Source organism: Labeo rohita, chromosome 23 (assembly GCF_022985175.1).
Source record: "Labeo rohita strain BAU-BD-2019 chromosome 23, IGBB_LRoh.1.0, whole genome shotgun sequence".
Taxonomy (NCBI): domain Eukaryota; kingdom Metazoa; phylum Chordata; class Actinopteri; order Cypriniformes; family Cyprinidae; genus Labeo; species Labeo rohita.
Genome location: NC_066891.1, coordinates 12,449,874 through 12,477,680, shown reverse-complemented (window position 1 = coordinate 12,477,680; position 27,807 = coordinate 12,449,874). Strand labels below are relative to the sequence as shown.

Below are 27,807 nucleotides of genomic sequence, written 5' to 3'. Positions count from 1 at the left end.
GTCTTTTGCGACGAGGTCGCGACGCGCATGCGGTACGACGCGCTCGGTTTTTTCAGGCGAGTCCGCGGCGCATCGAGATGACAAATACATCTTTTCTAGTGAGCTCGCACAGCGCGGCAGTTTGAACTTTGGTCCAAGCAGATAAATGGATAAACGGTTCATTCTGCTTTTGGCACTCTTCATATCGTTTTATCGAGGAAAATTATATGGTGTTATCGAATTATCGCCCAGCCCTAATTGTACTTATTTTTTTATGCAAGGCAATCTAACATAAAGTGGGACCAATAACTCTTACAAACCCCAACCTTTGAATGGAAGTGTATAGTATACGGCACTAATAATGACTGTTTGACACTATATTATCTCTAAAAGTCAAGCTCACCTGGTTAGGACAAAGACACTGGAGAGAATAGTAGGAGAACTGGTCTCGCACATTCACCAGGTTGTTATTGGGGTTAATGTGGTCCAGGCAATGTGATTCAGCCTTCCCGGATGTCTTACACACATATTTGCAATTTCCAAACAGACAGTGGAAGTGGAACTTATTCGAGTATTTGCAGTCTGTGGCCAGACAAGGATCACTGTGGGAGATAAGCGTGACAAAACGTCTGTCAGATATTTAAAACTGCACAGAAGACATGGAAATACAGGCGGCACAGACCATTCAAATCATACCACCACGGCATCACGAATTTACAAGAATGACAACGTCTACTCACTTCTCCTGAAACTGCAGGAAGCCAGGCTTGACTTGAGGCTTGGCGTTTTCCAGCGAGGTGGTAGCCAGAGGGGAAGTGGCTGGCATACTGGGCATGGAGGCGGAAAGTTGTGGGATCGATCCGGCCAGCTGCTTCCAGGCTTGGAGAGAAGGGGACGAGCTGTAGCCCCCTGACACAGCCAGGCTGGGCACCTCCATGGGAGGTGTCTTGGCCATGGAAATGGGGGCAGCCATTTGATTAGGGGCGCTATCGTTGGATTCCTTGCTCTCGTTGAAAGGGGGCTCTGATTTAACCTTCAGGTTGGCTCTCAAGTGGAAGCTAATGACAGAGAGGTGATTCACCCATTAGATGCGCTTTAATAGAGCTGCCAAACATAGTAGCAAATTAACATTACTAGATCATAATCATGTAAATTTTGTGTACGTGCGCTCGCGTGTTGCCGTGAACTCTAACATTTAAAAACTTTGATTTATCTTCATTATGTTTGATTGTAATGCTCCAGAACTGGAGCGCTCCTCACTTGGCGTGTTTGATGGCGCCGTCCACCGTGCTGAAAAGCGCTCCGCAATCCTCCACCAGGCAATGAAAATGTATCTTGTGCAAGAAATCGCACTGGGCTTCACAGAAATCGTCAGTGTCATACCTGTACAAACATGTGAGAAAGAGGGAAACTTTAAAAGGACGTAAAAGCTTGAATTGCTCGTAAATTCAGGTCATTTACTCTCGTATTCTCAGTTTAGCTCATCAGGATCTGACTTTGAATAAGGCGGTTTTTTTGGTGAGCCAAAAGCATCAGGTCTCTGTCTGGGACATTTTGCTAGGGCTTTGTAACTAAATACTGCACATAACATCACATGCTCTGGATAAATCTTCTCTTTCCACATAACAACCCGGGAACAAACACTGTGGATGGCACTGACAAGCACAAGGGTACATCATAAAGACAGATGGTGACAAAAACCAGACACCACCTTCAACAAAACACAGAGGATGTGGAGCCAAGACATGGCTGTGTTTTCTGTAATGGAAGATCTATTTGGGCATACTGGTGATAGCAGCTGACATAAATAACATGTTCATGATTTAAGGTTACAATTTATATGTATGTATAAGGGAACAACTGTATAAGTGTGCAGCTGTTTGCCATTTCTTCTCACGTTTTAGCTTTAGTCCTGCAGTCTGAGAATTTCACTGATTGTTATTATTTTAAATTGATTTATTTTACACCATAAGCACTTGAAAGTCAACTACCCAGTTATAAACCGAGGGTGTAATGTGTGTGAGCATACAGGTAAAATTGTGATGACTGAAAATAAATCAATAAATAAATATTTTAATGACTTCCAAAAAATCCAAATAAACAATATGTAATAAAGAAAAGCAATGAGAAAGAAAGACCCACAAAACTTTAACGCACAACTAGTGTGAAAAGAAATTAAATAAGTCTCAGTTCTATTCTGTACACGAGACTTTGAAAAGTACAGCTAAAGCTGGAAACGACTCTATAGGGACACGGGATGATTTCAGGCACCTGCGCAGGTAGGTCCTCCACTGCTCAGTGTGTTTTTCTGGGTCTGACCTCTTCATTACCCTACTGAGATACTGAGCTGCGTCTGAGCCGTCTGCCGCCTGCGCTCCCTCCAGCTCTGATTTCAGATCCAAAGCACTGAAGAAACCAGGATTCATCTACACACACACAAACACACGCTTAAGCACGTCTCATCACACAGTTTGCAAAAAGACTAGCTCTACTGGAGGACAGACCAAACGCACAAAAGAGTTTTCGTGCGCTTTTTGTCTGAGGCTTCAAATGTGTTTCCGTTGAGTTTTGTATATGAAGCAGAGAGAGAGAGAGAGACAGGAAGAGAGAGAGAGAGCTGAGCTAAGCCGTCAGGAGAACTAGAGCGAGTTTTCTATTTAAATCATCAAGGTAATGGTACATGCACACCATTTATATTAGTCATAGAAGATGTATGATTAAAACAATGTCCATTTTAATCCCCACAAAAACACACAACATTTAAATATCTGTTCGGCACCATTTCGTCTTTTTAAAAAATGAGGGTGACAGTTGCTCTTTTTTCTCAGCGCTGACTTTTTAATCAAATAATTTACAAAGTCCATAAATAAAGATAGAGCAGATGGAGGAGAAAAAGAAGAAAGCCTGGGAAAAAAAAGCACGGAGAGTTCAAAACAGCTCATCAAAAAACAAACATCTCTATATATCTGCCGTGGCAACCGGCTCCTGCTTCATTATATTAATTTGCGAGCGGCGGGCTGAAATTACACTGTATGAAAAATGGCTGGAAAATTTAAATGATACAAACTCATCCTATTAGCGGTGAAACATTAAAAAACAAACAGCCCCCTCTGCATCCTGCTAATTTGTCTTGGGATGAAAAGCGTTTGATGGATGAATCTTACCTTATTCATAAGTGAGGATAAAAGAGATGTATTTCCCGGCGCAGGGTGTCCGTTTGATTCAGCGCTAGAACACGCAAAACGAACAGTGTTTAGGCAGGATTTGCATGAGAACAGTAAATATTATAATTTATCCGAGATTGTGAATATACAATGAAGGCAAAACGCGAAGGAGGCTGGAAATTAGGGTTTATGCAAACACACTTTCATCTAAATGAATGTGCAAACATGTCATGCCTCATACTTGATGTGCATTATGAAAAGAGGGCATTATGGGAGAATTTTTGCATTCGTATGATGGATTTCCTCAAAGGAGGCCTCGCTGCTGGGAGAAAGAGGGAGCGTGTAAATCTCGTCCTCCTTGATCACTCCACGGACCCACCTTGCGAAGGGGGTTTTAACAAGAGCACTCACACTAATTAACACAATACGGCATTATTCGAGAGATAAATCACGGGCGGGGCGGGGCGAGGCAAGACGGGCCTGGGCGCGAGCCGAGAGGGGGGTTAAATGACGGGATACCTGTGGTCCTTCTTGCTCAGGTCCAGGCTGTGCTCCTGGACCGACTCTTGGGAGGCCGCAGAGGCACCGTCCATCGGCTCCTGCTTCACCTCGACCGGGTTAAACCGGCCCGCCTGAGCCGGCTGCCCCATCCCTGAGGAGAAAGAAGGAGAAAAACAAAGTTATTGTTGGTCAGCATTATTCCGCCGTGACGAGATCCAATCTGACTTCTGTCCCGGCCAAGGAGAAGACCAGGAGTGATAATTATTGCGGAATTATGTCAGGCCGTCAAGGCGTTTAAATGTTGATTGAGAGGCAGCAGGAATGAGGGAAAAAGACTCCGTTTTCAGCAGCGCTTGTCACAACTCATTTGCGGCCCTGCCTCTTAACTGGTCATTAAGAGGCATGCTAATGCTGAGGGAAAGTGGCAGATTCAGACTGCCCGCCCCTCCCTGCCGTCGCCGCGTGTCCTTGTTGGCCCGCCGACGGACGCCACTGAGCATGCCTGAAAGGAACATCTGCTTGTCCGTCAGATTAGAGGTGACAGCCAATCAGATCGGTTCAAATAGCGTGACCTCTCGATCGGATTTTCAAAATAGGTATGCAGACGACGTGGAGAGAAGGAGGCGGGAGCGATGCTGACGGGAATGCGACCTGGCTCTTCCTCCAATCCCCAAATGATTGAAATATTAATTTGTCCTCAGGCTATACAGAGAAAGCCTGGCTTTTGGTAGCCACTAAGTGGTATTTTATTAAAAAACGGCTAGGAGTTCAAGGCTCAAAGATGGAGCGCCGAGTGCGTCAGCAGTGATTGCGAGGCTGGGGTGGGTGTTGTTTAAGAAACCTGAGGAAAAGTGACAGCTAGCATCCACCCTGCCCTTGGCCTTCAGTTCAGAGGGCGTTTAACCATGTGAAAAGAGAAGAGAGCCGCTCCTCTGGGTCACAAACACAAACACGAGTTTATCTGATAGTGTCACTCTAACCTTCCAGACGCTTCTGATTTGACTCTGTGTTGGTTATAGAGGTGAACTAATGACTCATTGTGATGTGTCTGCTTTGGGCGCATCACATTCTAATAAAGTCAGTAGCTCATTCCAGCCCTATTTTCAGTCTTCTACTAATTACCGCCTGTCTTTTCGCCTAAAACTAGCCTAGTCCGTCCACCTCCAATCCGTCCAAATCTGCGGTCTTTATGTGTGAGAAGTGCGTTGTACTGATATTAACCTCCCCGCCTGTCCGTAAATGACTCTGCCCTACATCGGGCTTCCACAAAGCTCTCACTTTCTTTTTTTTTCTCGGTATAAACTGCCTGACGTTAACAAGGGACGTTTAAATAACGACCATGTGAGGAGAGAGTCATTAAACCTTCAGCTTTGCAGTTTCTATGACAAAAATCGGTGATGATCTAAGAGAGCGAGGAGGGAAAAAACGCACATGCTCACGACGCTGTGTTTTTCTGGAAATTATCCAAGAATAATGTTGTACTGTGTAATTACCTCAACGAAGTTACTGAACTCATGAAAGATCATTTGTACTGGGTGTCTAATTAGCGAACCCCTCAGATTTCAAGATCCTCCGAAACACTCTGGGGGTGAGCATGGATTTAAAAAAAAAAAAAAAAAAAAGAGAGTATTCAACTAGGAAATAACGCCACCTGAACAAATTAGCAAGCCACTCGCTTTACACAGTAAGACTGAGATGTGTTTTCTTTGCAAACTGGCCCTTGACTAAAAAAAAGAGCTTGAAAAAACAACAAAGCTGTTTGAAAATAGCCGCAGTAAACATCGTTCTCTCTTTTCTAACGCTGAGCTCTGACCACATCCTCTTCAAATTTTACCCAAATGTCCTGTTCACACGTCTTTTCTGAGCAAACGTGTAAAATTAGCAATGCCACATTATGATCTGCACTCTCAATTCTGTGTAGTAGGGGATTTTCTTTCTCTACTTTTCTCGAAGTTACCAAAACTAAATGCAAGGTGCTCACACATTACTCGTTTTATCTGCCTTCTTGTAGGTCTGTAAGACTTTTGTGAGAAGATCTGAACCCGAGACAAGGAGTTAAGAGTATGATGGCTTTATAGCAGCCAAAAATACTCTACGAATAGGGAGAATGAACATACCTTGTTTTTGTAGTACCTCACAGTAAATAATATTCATGGTAATCATTCAGTACGGTGGTATATATTAAAGTACAGTACCACGACACCCTCACAGCACATTTTTTGTAAGGAAACCCTCTTACTCACTTGCCAAAAACGCCTAAAGAGTAAAGACTTTACTTCAGTGTTTTCATACTGAAACAAGTAGTGCTTTTATATCCACACCAACACATACACACATCCCCCCTCTCTGGAGCGCTGAGTCATTTCTGCTTCAACAGTTTCTGATATTTCTTCCTCTATATCAGAGTGCATATAAAAAGCTGCTTTGTACCTCCAATTTCTCAACTTAATATTATTCAGGCTCCATTTGGTTGGAACGAGTGCACGCTCAGATAAGAGGCCGGTGATGAGGAAGCATGTAGAACACAGGCCCTGGGATCCTCCTGAGAATGCTATTAGAGGCAGCTTTACAGAGCCCACTCACTAGTTCAGCACTTATCTGCTAATGGATTGTGGGTATCATGACAATGATCGCTGCAATAACAAGACTGGAGCAGCAAACCAGCCCTTTAATATTTTGCCCTAATCCTGAAATCAGAGATTTGTGTAGCGTCTGTGGATAGCATGAGCGGATGACCTGAAAGTGCCCTTTCGCTGACGGGTATGTAGGGAGAAAGAGAAACACATGGGCAGACTGACCCAAAGAGCTGATGTTCTCATGATTAAACGCAGTGAGGCAAACTGATCCTTTGACAAAGTATCTATTTTCACAGCTGTTCAACATTGGGAATATCTAGATTAGTGGTTCTCAACTGGTTTTGCCTAAAGACTTGACAAGTCCTTCAATCAAATGTTGAAATTTAATAATATTAGGGATGCACAATATATTATCGGTTATCGGCCGATTTTAGTGTTTTTTTTTGTTTTGTTTTTTTAAATCAGTTTCAAAATGAATATCCACTCATCTTATATTTTAGCAAAACAGCATAATAATGATATTTTAGTTATTATTAATGATTTTAATATTAAAATGAATGACTGCAATGAAATTGTACCATATAAATATTAAGGTTACTATGTACAACATATGTACATTATAATGCTGTGAGGTATTGAACAGAATTTAAACTAATATTAATATTTTAATCATTATTAAATGTAATTATTTTAATATTTAAAATAACTGACTAATATTTATTGAAATTGTATCATATAAATATTAAAATTACTGTGTACAACCCATGTACATTATAATGCTGTAAGGCTTATATTGTAGCATTCAAAGTTTTAGTTGTTAGTCATGCATTTAAAAATAAAATACAATATTAATATCTGCCATTTATCGGTCATAATATCAACTATGATCATAAAATCAGCCATTTATCGGTTATTATCGGTTTATCGATATTGAACAGAATTTAAACGAAAATAATATTTTAATCATTATTAAATGTAGTTATTTTAATGTTTAATATATTTGACTAATATTTATTGAAATTTCATCGTATAAATATTAAAATTACTGTGTACAACCCATGTACATTATAATGCTGTAAGGCGTAAATTGTAGCATTTAATATTTTAGCTTTTAGTCATGTATTCAAAAATAAAATACAATATTAATATCTGCCATTTATTGGTCATAATATCAACTATGATTATAAAATCAGTAATTTATCGGTTAATTATCGGTTTATCGATAATGACAAAAAATTAAACGAATATTTTTATCATTATTAAATGTAATTATTTTAATATGTCATAAAAAATTGTATCATATAAATATAAAAATTACTGTGTTCAACCCATGTACATTATAATGCTGTGAGCATTATAATGCTGTAAAATCAGTAATTTATGGGTTAATTATCGGTTTATCAATATTGACAAGAATTTAAACTAAAATTAATATTTTAATAATTATTGATAGCTATTATTTTAATATTTAATATAGATTAATAATATTTAAATTAATATTCCAAAAAATAAATGTTACAATTACTGTGTGTAACTCACTAGCTAAGAAACACTGATCTAAACAATATGTATCTTACAAGCGAATAATATGACATTAACAAACCTGCATCTGGGTTACTGGAGGGCTTCAGAGCAGCGGCTGCCAGTCGAGCCATCATGGGCGATATCAGGCCTTTGCTGGCCGACATCTTCTCCATAATAGATGATGCAGCAAAAGAAGTCGGAGTGGAAGCTACAGTAGCAGCGGCTGGGTCCCCTGTTGGGGTGGAGGTCTGGGGTAGAGAATCACTGGGCATGGAGTGACCTCCAGAGGTGGCTGCGGAGATCAGACCGGCGGTAGAGGGCGTAAGCGGCATGGGCATTCTGGGAATGAGGGGGAAGAAGGGGTTGGAAGCACCTGCCAGCGCGCTGTTGGAAAGTGCCAGGGCCATGGGCACATTGCTGGGCAAAGCCTGGGATAGCAGGGTGGAAATGCGGCTGGCCGGAGGCAGAGCAGCGGTGGGCTTGACGCTGTGGCTGGAGGACATGGTGGTGGTGGGAGTGGGCAACATGTGTGGTACGGTAGAGGACTGCTGGGTCGTTGGAGAAGCACTTAAGCTGGAGTTCTTGCTGCTAATAGCTGAGTAGTCCATGAGGTCATCATTGCTGGACTCTTCCTGCTCCTCTTTGGGCAACAGGAAGGAGGAACTGAGGCCCAGCACGCCCGAGGAGCGAATGTGGCGGCGCTCGTGTTTGCGCTTATGTGAGGTCATCTGGCTGGTGGAGGTAAAGGTGAAGCCGCAGCCTTGGCGTATGCAGTGAAAATGGTTGGTGGCCTTGCTGTAGACGCAGCCTTCGTACTTGCACTCCTCGTATTTGTAAAACTTCTTGAAGCCGTCCTTGGCGTAAGCGTCGTCTTTGATGTGATAGCTCTTGTGCTTCTCGATGTCACACTTGTTCTTGAAGGTGAAGGTACAGCCTGGACGCCTGAGAGGTGGAAAGGTGAAGGATTAAACTCTGAAATGCTAGTTAGCACGCATTAAATTGAGCTTGGGCGGCCATCGTACCTGCAGTGGAAGTGGGTGGTCTTCTGCCCGTAGAACTGGCACCCGACCGTCCCACAATCCTCAGTGGCCCGGAACCTCTGGAAGCCATCGTTGATCAGCTGTGCGTTTTTCTTATGGAAGTTCTCATGAGTCATGACATCAGAGGTGCTCGTGTACACCTTGTTGCAGCCCACCTGACAGAAAGGAAATGAAAAAAGTGCTTTCATGAGACAAAGCGTGTGCACGGCTTGGAAATAAACACCATGTGTGAGTTTCAGTTTGTTGCACTGGATGAAAAATGCTCAGTATGAAACAGTGGCTTGGTGCTTGAGCTCTTGTAGTCTGCAGGGACATGAAAACAACAACTCGAGATGTGACACAAAAATAGCTCAGTTTGGCGATGAACTCAATGTGGGGAGCAAAGAAACAGGTGACCTAAAAAAATGAACAGGAAACATTTTCTCAAGATCTGAGCTTTGTTAAAAATGTACTCTTGAGACAACAACTCATAAAATATGAAAAGCAAACCCTTTACCCGAAAAAACAGGTGTGCGTTTCATGAAAACAGCTTCAAAGAGATAAAAGACAGGAGTATTTTTTTGTGATTTGCAATATGTGGCATGCAAAAGCAGCATGGTGAGGTAGCGTGTGGTTGAAACCTTCTTCCATTTAAGGTTTTAAGTCTATATTAGAGGTCTCTGCTTTAGGAGAAGAGTCAGGGGGGTTGTTCAGGGAGACTGTCACTTAGTTCGGTTTGAAAGGCTCTGTTACTCAACAGCAGCACTCTGGGCAGCAGACGAACGTGAACTAATGTTTGAATTAAAAGCAGCAATTGTATATCATCTCTGGCACTTTTCACCCGTGCAAACAGGGCAACTTGGCCATATTCAGTCAAACAATGAAAAAAATGCCACTCTGTTTTTTCTCCGTAAATCAGGAGAACGGGTGCCAACATCTGCCTGTTCTCACTGCTGTTAAAACAAGAGCTGAAATGTCTAATAACAATTACGCCGTTAGGAAGGCTTCAAAAAAAAAAAAAAAGGAGAATATATCTTAAGTCCCAAGCCACTGTTGCCTGCGGTGAAAAAAATGCTTGTCTCGAAAGTGACACCTTGAAAGTAAGCAGATGTATAGGATTAAACAGATCTGGTGGGAAATAATCTTTAACTCGCCACTTGGTACTAAAAGATGAAAAATGTCGAGTTGATATAAACAACTCGCAGAATTTTGTCCATGCCAATTAAGGAGTGAGGGAGAAAAGGGGGCAACGGGAGAGGAGGGGCACACCCTTTCATCCTTTTCATTTTTATTTCATTTATTCTGACAACTTTAGTCTCATCAGTAAAAAATGCTTTCATTTTGCATGCAAAGTAGCTTTTAGTTATTTTGTCACTGTAATATTTATATCTCGTATCCTGTACAGGTAGGGGAAAGTTCTATTTGCATGTGTCTGTATAAGGGTGAATGTGCATTTTTTTTTTTTTTTTTGCAAACTATGGGTTTTTGCTGTGGTTTACCTGCATGCAGTGGTAGTGGGTACTCTTGCCGTTGAGATGGCAGCCGTGGTAATACACACTGCAGTCATCCAAAGGGCTGAAGCGCATGAATCCGTGCTGCAGGGAGTTGTCTCTCTTCTTATGCATGTTATAATGCCTTATCACATCCTGCTTACTAGTGAATCTCTGTAAACAACAGATACACAGAGTTAGTAAGGTGGGGGAGGTGCTGTGTAGGTTCTGAAGGAAACCAGCAATGAGTTATTTTATTACTCATGCAACAGCTGCAGAGCATTGCGGCAGATTGCAGCCAGGTGGGTGAACGCTGCATAATGCTAGCGGTCCTAGCAGCAGGTATAAGGTGTATTCACTGTACTCTACTCGCAATGAATACTTTGAAGGGTGTATTTCATTTGGAGTTTGCCCTACAGACTCTCTTAACACTTAGCATTATGACTCAGATATGACATTATAGCATTTTCCAGGCTCACCTCCTTAGAAAGGTTCCCGAGCTAGACTGTTTATTACGCTTTATTTCACCATTTCTAATTAAGATGGATCACTTGACATGCGAGATCACAGTTGCGATATTCTCCGCTTCTGAAAAATCATGTTCCATGCAGATGGTTTTGGAACGTGCACGGGGAAAAGACAACAAACAAACAAACAAAGCAACCAAAAAATGTTTCTCTTTTAATTCCCGTCTGAGATACGATTCCATTTTTAATTAAAGTATTAAAGCACAGTTTTGTGCAGGGTTAGACAATAATAATGAGGAAATATGCTAAAATGCCCCTCCTCAAAATTAAAATCTCCTACACCACGGAGGAAAAAAAAAAACAAGCGATGTGGGGGGAAAAACCTCACTCTTGAGAGATCAGGGCAACCAAATCTGCAGTAATTGGGCTTGAGCTAATATTACAGGAACTGAAACAAGAGTAGCTGAAATCAATGAGCCTCTTCCAACGTAAATCCATATTTTCTACATAAATGAGCAACAGGAGAAAAAAAAATATGACAGAAACATCCACAAAACCTCATTGCCCATCTAGGAAGCTTATCTTACAGGCAAATAAAAAATAAATAAAGATATATAAATACACAAAGATAAATACTTAAATCTTGGCTATATATAGTGTTACATTTCCAATCCTGTTTCAAAAGAACAGAGCTGTATTTGATATATGAGCCGATGTCCGACAAACGGTGATGACAGGTATTTGGGATGTCGACAAACAAATAAAAAGAGATACTGATCTGGATCCGGCCACACTGAGCGGAACTGTGGAAAACAGCAGGAAATTGTATCAGTTGGGCTTCTGTACTTAGCGGAGCGGCCACACGGTCGTGCGGACATTTATTTTAGGATTCCCATCGCATTGCAGGATGGCCATGAAAGGAGAGGCAGGGCCGGTATGAAGTGGAGCAAAGGCTGGCAACCGCAGGATAATATTCCAGCACTGTGTCATGTAACATTTTAATGACTTATCAATTCCAAAAACAAGTTCATCGGAGCCTCACCTTTCTGCTAGGGTGCGCACAGCCTCCTGTCTGTCATTACTAAACTGCCAAGTTTCACTGACGCCTTTACATGCACGGAAATATTCCGGTCATATTCTGATTGTGTAAGTGACACGTAAAGGCAGTAACTAGATTACGCCAAAGTTATGAATATGAATACATAATTTCCGCATTCGCAGACACTTATCTAAAGCAACATTATTCATGACTTACTAGCACCTGTATTAATCAGAATTTTGGCTTATATTAAAATCATTGAATAGCAAGATTTGGGCGCTAACATTTTACAAACACTAAAACAAACTTCACAGCTTATCCAGAATATCGACCTTAACCAGAAAATGAGGTGCATGTACAATGCCGTCAATGAATTCTTAACCAACGCAAGTCCCCAAAACGGACAGCTTCAAAGGGACTTTTCAGCCGACTCTTCTTACAGTTTGAGGAATTGTTCTTGAATAACAAGAGGCAGCCTGCTGGGCTAAATAAGTCTCTTTTAGATGCAACAGCTGCCCTGTTGTCTTCAGCAGGATTCCTGGATGTTTATAATGAAAAATGTAATCAGATGATTAAAAATGAAGTGGGAGATTATGACTAGAGAGGACTTGATAAAGAAAAGACTGAGCGGCTCTCGTTGCGGGTGGATTTTGATGTCTTCGACAAATGCGCCCGTCTTTGCCTGCTCTTTTCCACCATATGCGCGTGAGCCGCTGCTGTCTGTGTTCTGATCTGCTTAATGCTGATTTTGCTGTGCTGAACATGACAACTCTGGGGACATGGATCAGATTAATAATGTGAAAGGGGATTATGAGTGGCCCAAGAGTATTAGCAGATGTCCTTAGAAAAAAAAAGGAGGCATCTTTTGAAAGTATTTACCATTAACCATGAAAAAGAGGAAAAAAAAAAAGGAAGGTCTGATTGAGTTTTGAGAAATAGCCCTCATCTATCTAAACCTGTTAATCCAGTACGGTGCCAAGATAAAAGGCTTGTCCGTAAGGTTTTGTTTGGCTGTTTCCTTGTGTGTACCCTGGCACGCTTCAATCATTTCCTCTAACAGTTATCTTTCTCTCCTGTCAGGAAGTGATGGGGAAAGAGTGAAGGTGAGCTTTTAAACACTCTCGGCATTATGAGGTTGTCCTTACAGAAGCCTGGTGCTTGGGTTTTAAGCCGTGAGGGATGAATGTTTGGGTGCGTCGAAGTATGCAAAAATGACCAGCTGACATAATCTCATTTATCATCAAAAAGGAGGAAAAAAGTCAACTCACCTGATAGTTACATTCAGGGTCCATGCAGTGATAATGCTCTCTGTACTGGTAAGCACAGTGCACATGGCCACAGTGTTGGCTCCCGGAGAACCTACAATCAGACAGAAATATCAGATTTGTGTCATTGTTAGTGTTTTGGCCGAGCATTCTGAATGCAAACATTATTATCATATTGAGCACGAAGATAAACACGATTTGAGAAACAGCAAGTGAGATAAAGCGATCAGTTTTTAAAGAGGGAAAAATCTGCGTTCACTGAAACGGAGTAGCATTTGACTATTTCTATTCCATATACGAAACCTCTAACAATGTGGGGGCTGATCTTGAAAGGGCAATTTAGCCTTTTATCTCCGCTTGATAGATGCCCTAACACTGACAGAGTCATCTTCACGGAGCTCAGAGTCATTACCAGGAACTATAAACACATAGAGAAAACAGGCCTACGCTTCCTCGACCATACGATTGCAATTCACTCTCCAGCCACAGCAATCTCCACCAAATTAGTTCCATTGCCTTCAAAGGCAGTAGGTAGACTCTTATTAAACTGTAACCCCCGACATAATTCACTCATTTGCTCGTGCTTTAAGCCCTGCCAAATCAGTGCTCGGCTCTCCAGGTTAACAGCCTATGCTTTAATCAGGGAAAGGTTAGGCCTAATAGAAAGGTTTGAGTGTGTCTCTGCGCGGCTTCCTCCTCTTCACTCTCGCCGACTGACTCGCCCGGTCTTCCGCGGATTGGCGGCGCTTTAAAGAGGCACATTTCCTGAGTGTTTACAGGCTGATTATAACCCTGACGATGATGACTGTTAAAAACCTCCAATTACAGCTCAAAACACACAAATAAACATTCGCACCGCCGCTGCCAAGAGCACCATCTGCTGAAGTAGAGAAAAAGCTAAGTAATTTTTTTCCCCCTACTGCCTGGATTATCCCTAGACTGCTTTTACAAATCACTTTACTGAGTTCATTAAGCTAATTGAATGGCGAATCCACTACCTGCTAAACGTGGGTGGTGTTCTGAAGGACTGGGGAGGTGGCAGGCGCTTAAGGTGGTTTCGTTCACTTCTTAAAGGATCAGTTCACCCAAAAATAATTGTTTACTCACCTACATTTCAATCCAAACCCTTTTGATATTTTTACCTTCGTGGAACACAACAAGAAAAGGAATTCATTGGCGTTTTCTTTTCAATGCAATTAGAGTCAATGAGTGCTAGAGAGTTCAAGCTCCATAAAAGTATCATAAAAGTACCATATTCCATATCTTCTGAAGCCAAATCAAAGTTTTATGACAGGTGTATTAAAATTTAAGCTGCATTCATGAGAGTTCATGACAGAAGTAGTATCAGGTCTGTGAATGAATCATTCATTTGAGTTGGATTGTTTTTAATGAATCGCTTGAGCTAAAATGAATGATTTGCTCACAAACCGAACTGATCTGGTTTTTGAGTTCAACTTAATGACTCACTGATCTGGTCACAGTAGTCAAAAGCTGGCTGAAAGGAGAAATCATGAATGACACTATCTGTTTCTCATGCAAAGAAAGTATAATCTTTAAAATGTTTTAATTTTATCTTCCAACTAAGGTTTTGAATGAACATGAAGATGAATAAACAGGGGTGAGCTACTCCTTTACGACAGAGATTGCAGCACAGGCTACAGTATGGTATATCACACAATCGCACCAGCACAGATGCACGTGCTCAACTCGCCCACCATTAGCAGCCCCTCTGCGTCGCACTCAAACATTCCCGGTCCTGTGTACACAGAAGCCCCCTGGGATGGCAGCCCACCCCGGCTGTATCACTTTGCCTCTGGACAATTCCCACTTGCCGCGTCAGGGGGCTAATGGGCCACGCTGCTATTCAGCGGCGGATTAAATATTAATATCGCCACGATACAGAGATTGCCGCACATCTCCCGTTACAATAGAGACACGCCGATCAAAGTTTGGCGCAATGGTGGGTACATAAAAGCATTTAGGAGGGAAAACAGTGACTAAACACTACCAGGGAAGCTCTTTAAACATCAAAACGCGGCAGCGCGAGGAGATAAAGAACTTTTTCCCCTTTTGTGGGGGGAAGGTGGGTGTAGACAAGTTTACAAAGCTGCTTTTTAGCACGACTGTTCTCTCATTAGCGTGGATGATTCCTCCCCCCCCCACCCCCCGATCCTTCAACAACCCCCCAATACACCAGGCTGCATTTGCCCTTTTTATGAGTCCTCATTTTTCTTTTTTCCCCTCCTCTCTTTCCTTTCTTTTTTTCCCAACACGGAAATTGAAACTGTATCTGGGCTTATCTACTGCCTCCCCGCGCATCAACTGCCGAGATGTTTAGACAAATTTTATGCATTATGCAGTGCAAATATCAAAACAGTTCTTGGCAGTGCCAGCAGAAGCCTCATTAAAAATTCCTTAATTAAATCTTCTTGCAAAATGTAATCAGTCCAAGGAGGGTTTTTGTGTGTGCACAAGGATGTGTGTGTGTCTGTTAGTGCCAGGGCTTTGATTTGTGGCCTTCATGTTACGGCTTGGGAGAGTAATCATTAACGCCAAAGCCACTTTGCCTTTTGAAACGCGCCTTTTTCTCTCTTTAAGGCTAGAATAAATAAACAAATGATAATCACCTTTCTACTGGCGCGACAAAAGGAAACAGAAGCCGATATTGGAGTGCGCGGCATCTATCTCCGTGCTTTGTCTGCGGTCGCGAGTGCCTGTCATTTAGTTGATTCAGTATCTTCATTTGAAGTGCAGATATTAGAAATGAAAGTCTCAACTATCTGTGCAGTCATGCCCGATGACACACAGGCACACGCAGGGCAGTCTAATGTGTCCCATGTTTTCACAAACATTTCATGCTGTTTGCTCAAGATTTTACGGAGTTCGGCTTCAGCGCTGGCAGGGAAACTGACACTGGGGGGAAAAAAATTACTCACTTTCCAGCCTTTAATTCAATTAATTTTCCTTAGTCCATAAACCTGGCGTGCTTACGCGTAATTTATCGTCCGCACAGAAAGTGTATTTTCGCAAATCTACGTCCTACTTTATTAAAGCGTAAAATATGTCCTCGATTAAAGAATGTTGTCGTGAAGTTTTGTGAGGGTGAGGATTTGCATACCTGGCGATATATTTCTGGTACACGTTGACGTCCTCTGTGGCAGGTTTCTCGGGAGGAAGGCCATTCCTATCATAGCATAGAGAAAAAAAAAAGAGAAAAGGATTAATGGTATGCATTCCATCAGTAATAAAAACAAACTGACGCAGTATTTACTTATGAGCCATTTCAAAGTTTGGGCTATCAATATACATTTTCTTCGATGGAGTAGCGATTTGGTTTGGGAATGAATCAGGGAGGTATATATGCGCGCTTTGATGCATGGCCTCCCAACAATGAAAGCACAGAGGGAAAAAAAAATGTTTTTGAATGCATAAATTATTTATGTGTGTTTTTGGAGAGAGCACAAATGCAAAGATGAGGGTGTGTGCCGAGTGTCAGAAAGCCAGAAAATGGCTGTGTGCATTTTATTTTGTTTGATTGGTCCTTGTATGAGGGATGACTATGGCTTTTAGAACATCCAATTCTCATCGATTTACCAGTTACTTGGAAGTCTGGGTTTGGTGGCAGCATTTGACTTAGCATCCCACCTTCATTGAATAAGCACTTAAAAGGAGGAATTCATAATGTAACACATTATACTCTGCGTGAAGCATTTTGTATACAAGGTGGCAGCGGTTCAGCAGCACTAACTCAGGACTGAAAATGTGAGCAGCTCCAGCAGGGGATGACCTGGGGTTAATCTGTCTCTTTAGGGGTGGTTTTGACAACAAATCACTGTATGTGTGTGTGCTTGCACATGGCCACATTGCTGGACCGCCCAGGGACTGCTGGAGAACAGCCTTTAGGTTCTTGCCAACCTGAACCATTGACAAGGTCGAGAAAACTCATAGAAAGAGTGCCAACCAAGGCCCTACAAACTTGTAATCTGACTTTAAAGCCAACAGGGGTCTTGTTGATTTTCCTGTCAATTTTTTGTCTAAACAGTACAATTTTCAGAGATTGCCTTACTTGACTGAGGAGACGGTTCCAGTAGTAATGGAGTCAGTCTTGGAGAAGCTGGACTTCATGTAGTCAGTGTTAAAGCCGAGGTGGCCCGCCTGGTCTACGGGCAACCCGGGAGGTCCCACGACCCCAGCGGGAGCAGCTGTATTGATGACTGGAGTTCCTGGGGTACCTGCCGTAGCTGGGAGAACGCTAGGCATCATCGGAGGATCAACCTTCCCGGGGACGAGCTTCTGGATGTTTCGAATATCGTACTTTGACGGCCTGCCGACCTTGCCGGTCTTAAAAGCGATGGCGCCGCCCATGTCAGGGTTGCCCTCTCCGGGTTTAAAGAGGTGCAGGAACTTGACGTTCTCCAAGTCGTACTTGGAGGGCCGCTTGTAGGAATTGCCGTTCTGCTGTCTGAGACTCTCACCCATCTTCAGCTTCTGGATGAAGTAGTCGTACTTGGACGCACGGGAGGCCAGGTTCTGGATGTGTGAGGGGTTGGCTGGGGGTGGGTTAAGCGGGTTTTGTTTGTGGTCCATTCCGGGTGGAAATATCTGACCCTCTGACCCCGCGAGGGCCGGCTGGATGAGGGGAGCGCTCTTCTCAATTTTGGAATTGAGCTCTTCGGGCTTGGTGTGCACAGGCCAGGGCAGGGTCTCCCCGGCCTTCAGCTTGCGGATGTACTCCTCATACTTGGAGAAGCGAGCTCGACGGGTGGCCTCCTCGCTGCTCAGGGAGGAGGGATCTGAGGTAGCTGCTTTCAGTTTCTCAAAGCTGATCTTCTTGGCCAGCTCATCCCGAACCTGCTGGTCATCATAGCCGAACATGTGTAAGAACTCATTCATGGTGTTGGCGGCGTAATCACGTAGTGCGGAGGCCTCTCCTGTACGGAATACAAAAAAGTATGTTATTTAACAAAAATAAAATAGCAAGGCCCAATAAGACAATTAGAAATTAACTCTGAACCATTAACTTTCATATAGGTCTGGAGGGAGGTCAGATAGTCAGGCAAAAGGAGACAATTTAGGCTGAAAGCTTCCCCTGCTGCTTAACCAGCCCTTATAAAGGCCAAATTACTGCTCTTTCAGAGTCTGTTTGTGCATGTGTGTGAGCGAGAAAGGGACACAAACCCCTCTGGCACCAGTGCACTTAGTTCTTGGCTCTGATATAGTGTTTACCACAGCAGATGAATGCAAAAAATCTCATCTTGTCTCAGTTTGTCTGTCAAGAGAGCTACCCCAGTACAAGCACACGGCTCCAAATGACAACTTCACAGAGGTGTCAGATAAACTCCCTCTCCACCCTGCCAGGACCCCTGCCCTCCACCAGACCTTTTTTCCATTTATTTGATTGCCTTTTTCATTGCTGGGCAAATGAGACGGTTAGAGGTAACATTAGCCACGGCCATGGTAATTAATACTAAAATATTTCAGCTTTGGTCTCATATTTCTGTGTTATTGCTAAATCGGTCTCTCGCCCGTGCTTTTCACATCTCCTTCTCAGCATGTAAAATAATCCCCAAATTTCCATTGCTGCATTGGGGCTAGTCCTAGCCGTGCTACATCAGTATGAAAGGTGATCCGGGAGATCGAAAGAGCATGAAAAATTTAAGAGAAATGTATCAGGTATTTGAGAGGAAACTCCCTACGCTTTGCCATGCATCATTTTAGCAGCTCCTACGGTGTTTGAGCACATCATTTCGTCTCAAGCTTAAAGATTAGAGCTTCATGACAGTCCTTACAGGTCTCCACATCTACTCATTTTCTCAGTTCATTGCTGCCTTGGAGTATTACTGTCATGCTCACCAAATAGGGTACTAAAAAGGAACTGAAAAGTTCTCTAGTTGCGAAAGGTATATATAAAGGTATAACTGCTTGATGCGACTCTCTGCACAGCATACAATAAAATTAATTAGTTATGTATTTGTATTGTAGATAAGTGTATTGCATATAATATATTTAAACATACATATAAAATATTCAGAAAATGCATTGAAAGCTATAGCCAGATGAGATTTGTGCCTCTTATGCTTTAAAAAGTCAATATGCACCAAAGTACACTGGATTCGTGAAAGTGCCTGCTATTTTGACTACATTTTGACAAAGTACACTCATTTATTGTTAATTATCCTCAATTTAATCACTGCTGAATCAGCCACAAAAAAAAAAAAAAACACTAACTGTAAAAATAATGAGCTATTATTACTTACTGAAGGATATTTAGTGCTACTGTACGAATCTCCAGAACTTCAGTTTGGCAGAGCAAGGCTTCAGTAATAAATTTGGCATCCAGTGACTGTATTTCTGTATAGGTCATGACTGCTTAGAGGGGTTTTGTCAGATCATGTGATTTTTACACAGCTTTAAAGTCAGGACCGGCTCTTTAATCTCCGTCCCTGAACATTTTCCAAGGGCAGCAATCAAAGACACTCCTGCTTTGGGTAATTGGACATATTCCATCTGTACCTTTTTTCAAACAGTTGGGAAACTCCCTTCATTTTCTGACAGAAATCCCCCTCCTGTCTCTGAGTGTTATCGGTCTATCATTAGCATTATTATTAGTGTCAAAAGTCATCTGTATGATATGCAGCCACTATACCATTTAAAGAGGTAGTTCACCCAAAATTAGCAACTTGTGTTGTTCAACTCAAAGTTATTTAGTAAATTTATTTTATGTTCAATGGAAAAAGAAAAACCAGGTGAGTAGATGCCAATTTTGGGGTGAATTTTCTCTTTAAGATTTTTGAGAGAACCGTCTTTCAATCTGTTGGTATTAGAAGAGATGTTGGTTGTACTACACAGAGGAAAAGTAATAGCTGTGGCAACAGTAGTAGCAGGTGGTAACAGTAGACAGGATGAGAAGTCTAACATGCCAGTGGGCGGCTCTGTATGCGTTTAATAGACTATCAGTGTCAGGAGAATGATTGGACTTAAACTGCACACATTATGCCAGGACCTAAGAGGAGATAACCTTTTAAAACAGCATGTAAATGAGTTTTCCCCCCTCATCCTTATCTCACACGCTCCAAATGATGTCATGTGCATGTGGTTGGAAAGCCATGGCTTTGGGGGAAAGGTACGATTTGCCTGGCTGAACTCCCAGCACTCTCTCTCTCTTCCTCATGTCACTGGAGAGTACAAAAAGAAGTGCTCCTAATCTCGCCACTTCATACTGGCAAATTCCAGCCTGTGACAAAGCCCTTGTCTACGTTTGAGGCAATTAAGGTACATTTTTCCCTTCGTGGTGTGATAACAAATGGGCATTATATCTCCTTTCTGCTCACCAAACATGGCCATCAGAAGCAGGCTGATTCTGTCTTCATGCGCTCCAGAGGGGGTGATGATAAGGATGTACATGTAAGGATCTATATATATGGACTTATCAAGGGTCCACTGACAACACAGTCAAAGCTGGGCTCTCAAACGAGTTTTTAAATAAACTTGTTCGGTTTTAGACTCAACTCAACCGTTTATAATTTGAAAGCTGTAGATTTGTTAAAATATGGAAGCCCGTTTCTGCCCCTTAATAAAAATAAAAAAAGGCATTTGCAAGTTTTTATCTCACAATTCAGACTTTTTTCTTGCAATTGCGAGTTTACATTTTGCAACTCTGACTTTTTTCTCAGAATTGTAAGATATAAACTCAAAATTGCCAGTTATAAAGTCAGAATTGTGAGATATAAACCCGCAACTGATTTCTTGCAATTGTTTATTTGCATTGTTTGAGTTTATATCTTGAGATTCTGACTTTATAACTTGCAATTTAGAGAAATAAAGTCTGAATTGCAAGTTTTGTAATTCTGAGTTTGTATCTCACAATTTTGACTTTTATTCTTGCAATTCCAAATTTATATCCTGCAAATTTATATCCACTTTTTTCTTGCACTTCTGACTTTTTTTCATAGAATTATGAGACTCACAATTGCACGTTATAAAATCAGAATTGCGATTGTTGCAGAGTCACAATTCTGAGAAGAAAGTCACAATGCAGGAAATAAACTTGTAGTTCTAAGAAAAAAGTCAATTGCGAGACAAGCTCGCAATTCTGAGAAGAAAAAGTCAGAAATTGTGAGTTTATAGCTTGCAGTTCTGACTATATTTCTCAGAATTGCAAATTTAGTTTCGTTGAGTTTTTTCTCGCAATTGCGAGTTTATATCACACGATACTGACTTTATAACTCACAACTGTGACTTTATAGAATTGTGAGATAAAAAGTCACAATTACCTTTTTTATATTTTTTTAATTCAGTAGCAGAAACGAGCTTCCATATCAAAAACACACCTCCATATTCAGAAAAATCACATCAAATTTGCTGTGATATCGAGAAACCACTTATTTTGTTAAATATTATTGTTAAAATAAAAATATTTTAACAGTGGATGATATTAGCTTCTGTTGGCAAAACTAAAGGTAGCTTAATCCAGCTAGCTGGCTAGCTAATGAAGCTAAATTGTAAATTTTAACAAACATCTTGTTTGGTCTGTTTCACTTTCAGCTGAATGGAAAAAAAAGGTGTGATCTATGTGTTGTTCATAAAAGCTGAGTTTGAAGAGAAACTTGAGCGGTGTTAGTGTCTAATTCCAAGGATTTTAGAATTATTAGAATTTTAAAATGTAATCAAATGTTACTAGAATATTGCAAACTCTCTCTCTCTCTATATAAATATAAGTAAAAATATGATGTCATTTATATACTTCAAAAATATATGAGTAAAAAAACATTATTTAATATATCTAATATTTTTATATGATCTATTGCCTAGAGTGGTTGAAAAGCATGGCATGCATTTGACTGCTATGGGAAAGGCATTCTGTGATTTTATGCTGATAGGGATTCTGCTCAGTCCCCTGATGTGAGGAGTTAAATGTTTTGAAGGTCGCAGTTTCTCTCATTGATCTTGCGATGTTTGTTAATTACATTGTCACTGATGTTGTGAGAGATAATTAAGCCACTATGTTTATATGCATAATTATGTGCGCTCCGCATCAGCCTTTGAAAGACAGCAGCACGAGGGAAGAAAAAATATTTTAATTGTGAGCCGCTCAGTAACATGGCAGTATAGATGCCCTAGTTACAATCAACAAAGAGAGAGAGGAGGGAAAAACAACTCAAGACAAGAGTGGTGACTAATGTCTGCTCACTGCAGTCTTCAAACGCTTTTTCTTCATTTTGAGATGCAGAAGCAGCCGGGGCCCAATGAAAGCAAAGGTGTACAACACAAACACATATTTACACACAGCTTTCTTTATGACCATGAAATAAACACAAAATGACTGATTAAAACCACAAAGCACTCATGTTTGCCGGAAAATACTCGATTTTCTGAGAAGCTCTTGGCCCTACTTCTGCAATGGAGGCCACAAGCATATAGGTGCTTATACCGTAAGAATGAAAAAAAAAAAAAAAAAAAAAACATGAAGCAGAAGAAAAACTGAAAGAAGAAAGCATTTAACAAAAAAAAGCACCAGCTTAACCTGATTTCGGTAGCTATCTGAGAAAAGAAACAGCTTTTAAACAAAGTGATATCTCTTATCTCCTGTTGTTATCTAGCATAGTTTCTGATGTACCTTTTGAGTACTGCAGTCTTCCTGAGATAGTCATAGGTGAAAGTTCACAGAGGTTTTAATGTGGAGATTGTGTCAGTTTCTGCAGATTTTGCTCGCTTGTTATCACTTTGTGAAAGATGGCAATGCATGCCTCGCGTTATCTTGATGATTGTATTGCAAATACAGAAGTAAGCGCAGTCTTTGTTTATTTCAACACTGCTTTCTGAAGGTCCACTCGTCGGGGCTTTCGCTTCACTCGAGACTTTATTTCTCTGAATCTCTAGGATTTAATCTCCTGAACTGACAGAGACCTGGAGTCTTGGCAGAGAAGGTCTACTATGTAATTGGGTCCGGGTGGTAGCTACGTTTTGTGAGCTTATAGAAAATCAAAGAGTCAGAGTGTAATCCTGGGTGTAATATGAAGCTTAGCCGGCCTGCCAACACTCTTGGCCCCTCGGCTCCTACACACATACGCGGCAGTCTCTTATAAGCCTCTTCTAAAAATTAATTTCTTCTTTTAGTTCCCGTTTTTCCCAATGCAGACTGTTTCTATGTGTTTGCAAATGGCAACAGCCACTCTTTCATGTTATAACTATAGATTTCTCTTTTCCAAGAAGTGCACTTGTGTGGCTGTGGCCCTGTCAAACTGTCACTGTAATTATGCTTGCAAAGCACACAGGTAAAGTAAGACCTGTGAAAACTGAGCCAGCAAGCCTTTGAGGAGAGATTTTATCTTGCTTATGCACTTTGTTTTGGCTACACACAGAAAAAAATACCGAACAATGTGATCTTAATAGTATTCGTAGGTATTTGTACTGTACATCAAGTGTGAATCAACATGTTTTTTCACACGCTCAACTGCACCAAATGAACATCATCTAAAACGTAAACATTTGGAGATTCGTACCCCCTGGTTTTACAGATGAAAGCTTAAGCCTGGTCCTAGGCTAAAATGTAAGCCTGAGCTATTTCAGCTGAAAGAAGACTGATCTTAAAATATATCAGTGCCACTGTTTTATCTCAAGATGCACACCAGTAATGCTTTTTTTCTACACTGTAAAAAAAAAAAAATTGTTGAACTTTTGTGAAATTGTTGTGTCAACTTAAAATAATTTGTTACCTGGCTGCCTTCAAATTTTAAGTTTAGTCAACTCAAATAAATTTAGTCAACTTGAAATGTTAAGTTGTGACATCTTAGATTTTTGTGTTGACTAAACTTACATTTTTAAGGCAGCCAGGTAACAAATTATTTTAAGTTAAAGCCACATTTTTTTTTTTTTTTTTTTTTTTTTTTTTTTTTTTTTTACAGTGTAAGGTAAGTTTATAAAATTACTTAAATGTCCTAATTGGTATAACCCTGGCTTGGTTTAAACCCTGTCTGTGAAACCAGGCCATAGAATAATAAATCAATGGAATTAAAAGGTTGGATTTATTTTATTTTTTTTATTTTTTATTTTTTTTATATTTTATTTTATTTTTTTTTTTTTATTAAGAATTTCTCAGGTAAAAGTCTTTTCATCCCAGAATGAGATTGGAAGTATTGAACTTATTTATCAAGAGTCCTTCATACATTTTTGCAAATATTTGTTTTGACAATTTGGATTTGTATGTCTACAGTTTGAAATGTTGATATTGTACACAAACATACAAAACTCTCAAATGTAACGTACAAATACCTATGCATACTAATGACATCATCCTACAAGAAAGAGGTGATACCTGGTGAGGAGAAGGAAGCTTGGCGAGGGGGGGCTTCAGTGGTGGGCTGGTAGCTGTCGTCCTTGTGCGGGCTGCCCTCCGAGTCCCTGTCCTCGTGATAACTGCCCTCGTGGGAGCCGGGCATGGTCTCTGCTTCTTCTGCGTTGTCTTCTTCATCGCTGCAGCCTTTGGGCTGTACCATGTACACGCCTTCAGGGGGACAATCGTCTCCATTGTTGGGTTTGAGTACCCTGTGCTCGCCCCCCTCTAAGGACTGCGGATCGTCAGCGTACTCGCCGTTCACCCACTTTTCGATGGCCTCGCGCCGTTTCTGGTCCTCCTCAAGGCTCTGGCCCAGGGTCAGGCCCTCTGGGAAGTCGCTTTCAGGCCTGTCGCCCTCATCGTAGTGCAAGCTGCCCCGCTCGCTGTTGTCCACTAAATCTGAGTCTCCCTCTGCATTCTGAGAACTGCCGTCGTACACCACCTGCTTGCTAAGCTTGGCACAGATCGCATTCAGTTTTAGGCCACCTTTCCTTTTGGCGGCCATCGTGGATTTTCCTGAGGTCTTTTCAGTGCATAAACTCCTCTCAGCTGTTGACAAAAAATAAGAAAGAAAGAACTTTTTAGTGGTTAAAAACAAGATTTATAGAAGTTAAAGACTTAGTCATTGATAACGGTTGCATCATTCTTCAAGCCAACCACAATGCCTTTCGCTAAAAACCACAAACCTGTTTAACTAAGTGCATTTTAACTAAGTGCATTTAAGTTTTTGTTTGCCGTTACTCTTAGATACACACCGGCACTCCTTTTCTGCAACAATAGAGAATTATAAAGAAAAAGTCACATGCTTGTCTGTAAGTCGCAGATGTCATTCACACCTACTTTATGAGAGAAGGTGAGAAAAGGAACGAGAGAAATATCTCTTCCTACAAACCGAGAAGAAAAACTAGATTGCAATCAGACCCCCAACGGTGTGTCAAGCCACCGCTACAGTGAGATTTAATCCTGAACATGACAGCAGAATAGAAACAGCCTGACACTGAAGACTGTCTTCACCTAAAGAGGCCCAGCGTCCTGCCAATGTGAGCCTTAACTCTGACAGAGCACAGAAAGTGCATCTGGAAGTAGAAAGAACGAGACAGAAAGCATAAAAGAGACAAACACAGAGAGGAAAAAGTAGCTAACATTCCCTTACCTCACATCACCTCCTTTCGCTCACCCTGCTTTGGTCTTTACAACTGTCACTCAAATTCGCCGTCAGACCTCTAAACCTGCTTATACAGTGCAGAGGACCACCACACTAACAGTTTTTCTTTACCACATAAACAGCTATTCTCATTTCAGTCGACATTTTAAACATCAAAAGAGTGGTTTGAGAGACATACGCCAGTCTGATGTACACACTTCCTGTGCATCCCGCTTGAATACAGACAGCTGAGAACATACTGATCATTCACACACAGTTTGGGTTCGCAATAGACTCACTCCATATTACCTGGCTGCCGCACACCGAGAGCATTTCCAGTTTCCGATTTCCACGGTTCAACGTTCCAATATTTCTATGGAAATCTGCATGTGAAGATTCCGCATGGGCCTGGTCATTTGCTATTTCACCCCAATGTGCTATCTATAATATCTATCCCAGTGTCAACTCCCCCCTGCAGCTGTTCTGGGTCCGTCCATATCCAGAGATGCCTTTTTAAGGGCAGAATTCTCTCACTGCTAAGTCACCCAAATCTGATGCAAAGATTTAGCAAAGTTCACTTTTAATAGGTTTTCCAGGCTTAAAATCGAGCCCGCTCGTAACGTTAGATGTTTATCATGCAGTAAATAAAGAATGGGAAACCTGCGGGACGTATAACGGTCTGTGGAACGCTTTAGCTGGTAGTTAGACGCTGCGTTGAGATGAGCTATTTCTAAACATCCCATGAAGCTGTCAATACAAAAGCTGCTTTGGTTCGAATGGATGCTTTAGCAAGAAAACACCACATTGTTCGTGATTTTAAAAACTGTGCAAAATTGAAATCAATTTTTTTTTTTTTTTCTTGACATAATGAGGTTTTGAAGGGACTCGGGGTTAGCCTGTTAAATACTAGATGTGCCGTGCACCCTGTGGCCCCCGGCACATGCTTTCTCAGTTACTGTATTTACACTCAACACTTCCTCTCTGAAACAATGAGCTGAGGAATTATGCACGCTCCGCGCTGCACCGCATGCATCTAAATGCCTCAGATGTGCTCATTTTTACTTTAGACAATTGCAAGGACCGGGTTGAGGAGGTCACCCAGTTGAGGACGGCAATTTTGAACCCAAAAAAGGAAAAAAAATATCAGCTGCAAAAACTATTAGGAAGTGGAAACATAAATTCTGAAGTATTTTTTCAGAACACCTCCAAAGGAAGATTGAGGTCATTTGGGCGTAACAGAAAAGGTCATTCACTGTTTACCCTGCTCAGTATTTCACGCTTTAACTAGTGATTTCCTTTGCATTGCAATCTCGCTTTTCCTTGTAGGAAATGACCCCTGAGAAGCGATCTCGTTCCATTACCCACAATTTATGTGTGTTTTTTTCTAAACACCCATGGTCAACACCCAGCATCTAAAATTAGCACTTGCCATGTGGCAAATGCAAATAAAAATTTGCTTTTGTGAGAAAATGCAACTACTTGTCAGCCGGTAATTTTATCAGGAACTGTAAAATGCATGCAATTCAATTCAAAGATATACAAATTGCTGTAACATTTTTAATTAAAAACAAAAAAATTATATAAATTATATATAAAAGTGCTTTGCAACGATTAATTGCATCCAAAATAAAAGACAAAATATATGTGTGTGTACTGTGTATATTTATTATTTACATATAAATACATACAAATGCATGGATATATAACAGAAAAAATGTTATATATAATATTAATTATATATTTAAAAATATATGCATGTAAATATACACAGTACTCATATATTATGTAAACAAAAACTTATTTTGATTGCAATTAATCGCAATTAATCATTGCACAGCACTAATATATATATATATATGGGTCAAAGATGTTAAAATGTCCACATCAAAAGAAATTTACAAAACTGATTTTATGTTCATAGAAAGCACATTAAATGCAAGTAAAGTGTTTACTTTTAAGGTTTCAAATAAGTTTTTGGAGAATAAAATATCAAAATTTGGTTGGAATAATGTTACATTGTCATTCAGTGTAACAATATTTATGTAATATTTTAAACACCATGCTTATTCTGACTTGTACATATTAAAATATATAAAAGAATAAGGGAGCATATTAAATTTTACTGGGTTTTAAATGAGGAAAAAATTCTTACTGACAATTTAAAAAATGTAGAATTACAACTAATTAGTATTTGGGGTGAAAGTAATTTGTCATAAATTGATTTTTGTAGTAAATATGGCTGACGACTGTTACACTGAATGACATTTTAGTGGGTGTCTTCTGTAAATTAGGAAAAAAATGTAT

At 40.8% G+C, this 27,807-nt stretch overlaps 1 protein-coding gene across 20 annotated transcripts in view; it reads right to left on the bottom strand.

Annotated features, from left to right (window-relative positions):
• The window catches only part of casz1 (castor zinc finger 1), a 234,777-nt gene that overhangs the window by 10,509 nt on the left and 196,461 nt on the right, over positions 1–27,807 (bottom strand). For 19 of the 20 annotated variants that reach the window (XM_051097448.1, XM_051097449.1, XM_051097441.1 and 16 more), the window contains 13 exons: positions 24,339–24,908; positions 17,091–17,955; positions 16,143–16,208; positions 13,028–13,118; positions 10,263–10,427; positions 8,767–8,939; positions 7,824–8,686; positions 3,663–3,795; positions 3,144–3,207; positions 2,251–2,405; positions 1,240–1,362; positions 720–1,037; positions 383–581 (listed from right to left, as the gene is read on the bottom strand). In XM_051097448.1, the coding sequence (XP_050953405.1) occupies positions 383–581; positions 720–1,037; positions 1,240–1,362; positions 2,251–2,405; positions 3,144–3,207; positions 3,663–3,795; positions 7,824–8,686; positions 8,767–8,939; positions 10,263–10,427; positions 13,028–13,118; positions 16,143–16,208; positions 17,091–17,955; positions 24,339–24,908 (3,785 nt within the window). Of the gene's footprint in view, positions 1–382; positions 582–719; positions 1,038–1,239; positions 1,363–2,250; positions 2,406–3,143; positions 3,208–3,662; positions 3,796–7,823; positions 8,687–8,766; positions 8,940–10,262; positions 10,428–13,027; positions 13,119–16,142; positions 16,209–17,090; positions 17,956–24,338; positions 24,909–25,512; positions 25,590–27,807 lie in introns of those variants that run through there. The other variant, XM_051097455.1, reaches the window with a different exon arrangement.